Raw genomic sequence first — 2,696 nt, 5'->3', positions numbered from 1 at the left:
TCACCACCACAAGGGTCAGTGCTGTATAGCCACGCGTCTAGTTTCATACGGTTTCATATGAAACTGAAACAGCCCCTGGACCCGGGTTCATATGAAACTGTTACCTCCCCAGTTTCATATGTTTCAGGCGGTTTCATACGGTTTCATATATCGCTGATGAGTCTCAAATATCTTAGTACTTAACCAAGAAATTCCGCAAACCAAATGCCCTCAGCGCAATTGGAACTTCCTAATAATAAATATGTCATCAGCCTCGCCCCCTCCATTGCTATCAGAGCCGTCTGATAAGCTTCTAGGATCTGTTTCACCTGATTCTCCTGTTCCCGCGAAGCGTCCATTGGATCGCTCTCCCTCTGATCGTGCCGGCAAGCGCGCCAAGGGCCGCACGAATAAAAGGACTTGGAGCGAGGCCCGTGACCCTGATGAAGAGAGAGGGGAGAAAGCTCGCGATAGCTCATACCACGAAATTTGGTATTGCAAGCACTGCGACTCCACGAAAAAGCCTAATTCGGTCACAACGAACTTGAGTCGAGCCCGCAAGCACCTGCGGGACTTTCATGGTATCCGGATTGTTGAACAGGTAGAAAGGTCGGATCTGAAGAAGCAGCAACATGGCACTATCACGGATATGTTTGGAAGGCAGGAGCAACGCCAGGCCAATCGAGACCTTAATGAGGAAAAATATTTGGTAAATGCTATTAACATTCCCGCATTCGAGGAAGCACTCGCCAGGCTCCTTGCGGTTCGCAATATCGCCCACACGTTCATCGAATACCCCGAGTTTCATGCCGTTATACTCTCCTGCAACTACATGGCCCGGGACGTCCTCCTGCGCAGCCGCAGCGCGGTCCCAAAGCTTCTCGAAAAGACCTTCGCTCAGCACAAACAAGGCCTCGTTGAGAAGCTTCATAATTCTCTCTCATCTATGGTCCACTTCACCATTGATATGTGGACCTCATCGGAACAGAAAGCGGCATATCAGGCAATCGTGGCTCACTTTGTAGATGCGGAGACCAGAGAAGTTGCTCAAGCTTTGTTGTCACTGCGCGAGTTCAAAGGAAGCCACAGTGGGGAATTACAAGCCAAGACTTTCCTGGAAGTTACCGACGAGTACGGCCTCAGGGGAAAAGTTGGCTACTTCACGATGGATAATCACGATGCTAACGATACCATGCTTGACGGTATTGCAAAAGAGATTGAGGGTTTAGATCCGGTTGCCAAGCGACTACGCTGTAGTGCCCACGTCATGAACATCATCGTTCAGTCCTTGATCTCTCGGAGCAAGGCAAAGAAGATCCAGGAGGATGAGCAAGAGGGGATCGATGAAGCCTATGAGCAGCTGTGCAGGCTATCCCAAAAAGAGGGAGGAGGCAGTATCACGAAGGCGCAAGCTACCGAGGAGTGGCGGGAGTTTCCTGTTCTAGGCAAACTCCACAATTTGTGCATATATTCAAGAAGCTCTACCAGCATCCACAATGACTTCAAGGCCAAGATTGGTAGGGCCTTACCGAGGGACAATGATACACGCTGGAACTCATGGTTTCGCCTCATTGACGTGGCCATTGAGAGACGGGCAGAATTCATGGATTGGATTCAAGAAAACCATGCCAAAATCGAGAAAGACGCATTGGACCATAACGACTGGAACGAACTCAGAGATATTCATGCATTCTTACAGGTATTCCACCAGATCTCAGTACGTCAAGGCCGAGAAAATACGCTCGACGAAGTTCTTTCCCATATGGATTTCCTCCATCATCACTTCACGCAGACCAAAAACAAGGCTTCCAGTAACCCACGCTTCTATGCGCGTTTTCACGTCGCTTGGTTAAAGTTCGAGAAGTATTACCAGCTTACCGAACAAGCCCCTGTGTACGTGGCTGGTATTCTCCTCCACCCAGCACTTCGAAAGAGCTACTTGAGTGAGCAGTGGAAAAGAAATCCAGCCTGGGTTAGCAATGCCGTGAAGGCTGTACGGAATATTTGGTCCACAGAGTACAAGAGCTACCAGCTCCCAGACAAGCAGCAGGAAAAAGAGCAAGAAGTCGATGAGTTTGATCGCTGGAGGCAGAAGATTTACAGCACAGCGAGTGAAGTGAAGGACGAATTCGACCGCTTTATTTATGTAAGTAATTTGAAGCTTTTTAATGGCTGGGTTTTAACCATATCTTGCAGGGCTCACAGGTTGGTATTGGGCGACAAACAGCGTTACAGTGGTGGCTCGAACCGACACAGCGAGAGAACTTCCCCCTCCTCAGCCGTATGGCTATTGACATTTTTTGCATCCCCCCAATGTCTGCAGAGGCAGAGCGAATATTCTCGGGAACGAGACGGCAGGTTACATGGGATAGAAGTAGCATGTCTGCTAAAATGGTAGAGGTATGTGAGTGCATTAAGAGCTGGATAAGTATTCCAAAAGGGAAGAGCAGACCGCTCCTCGCTGGGGTGTTTAGGAGAGCGGAAGATATTGACGCGGCTGTAAGGATACTCCAAGAAGATATCCGGGAAGATATAGACATGGATAAGGGGGTAGAAAGTGATAGCAAACCTGAAGGATTGGTAGTATAGGCAGACAGAAGGTACCAAACATCTTTGGGCAACTTGGAGAGCATGTCGCACATCGGTATAGCGCTTACCAAAATATTGCGCAGTAAGTAGATAATGTTTCATATGAAACTGAAACCGGTTCATATGAA

The 2,696-nt window shown here is 48.6% G+C and overlaps 1 protein-coding gene across 1 annotated transcript; it reads left to right on the top strand.

Moving 5' to 3' along the window:
* Window positions 1-241: 241 nt before the first annotated feature.
* GL218_09627 (RecQ helicase TLH3) lies at window positions 242-2,379 on the top strand (the record flags this gene model as incomplete). Its single annotated transcript, XM_033586459.1, has 2 exons — window positions 242-2,125; window positions 2,176-2,379. Coding segments are annotated over 2 exons (2,088 nt in total), but the record flags the coding sequence as incomplete, so codon positions are not given.
* Window positions 2,380-2,696: the final 317 nt, after the last annotated feature.

The sequence above is a fragment of the Daldinia childiae genome, assembly GCF_008694065.1.
Source record: "Daldinia childiae strain JS-1345 chromosome Unknown Scaffold69, whole genome shotgun sequence".
NCBI classification, from domain to species: domain Eukaryota; kingdom Fungi; phylum Ascomycota; class Sordariomycetes; order Xylariales; family Hypoxylaceae; genus Daldinia; species Daldinia childiae.
This window is presented reverse-complemented; position numbering and strand designations above follow the sequence as displayed.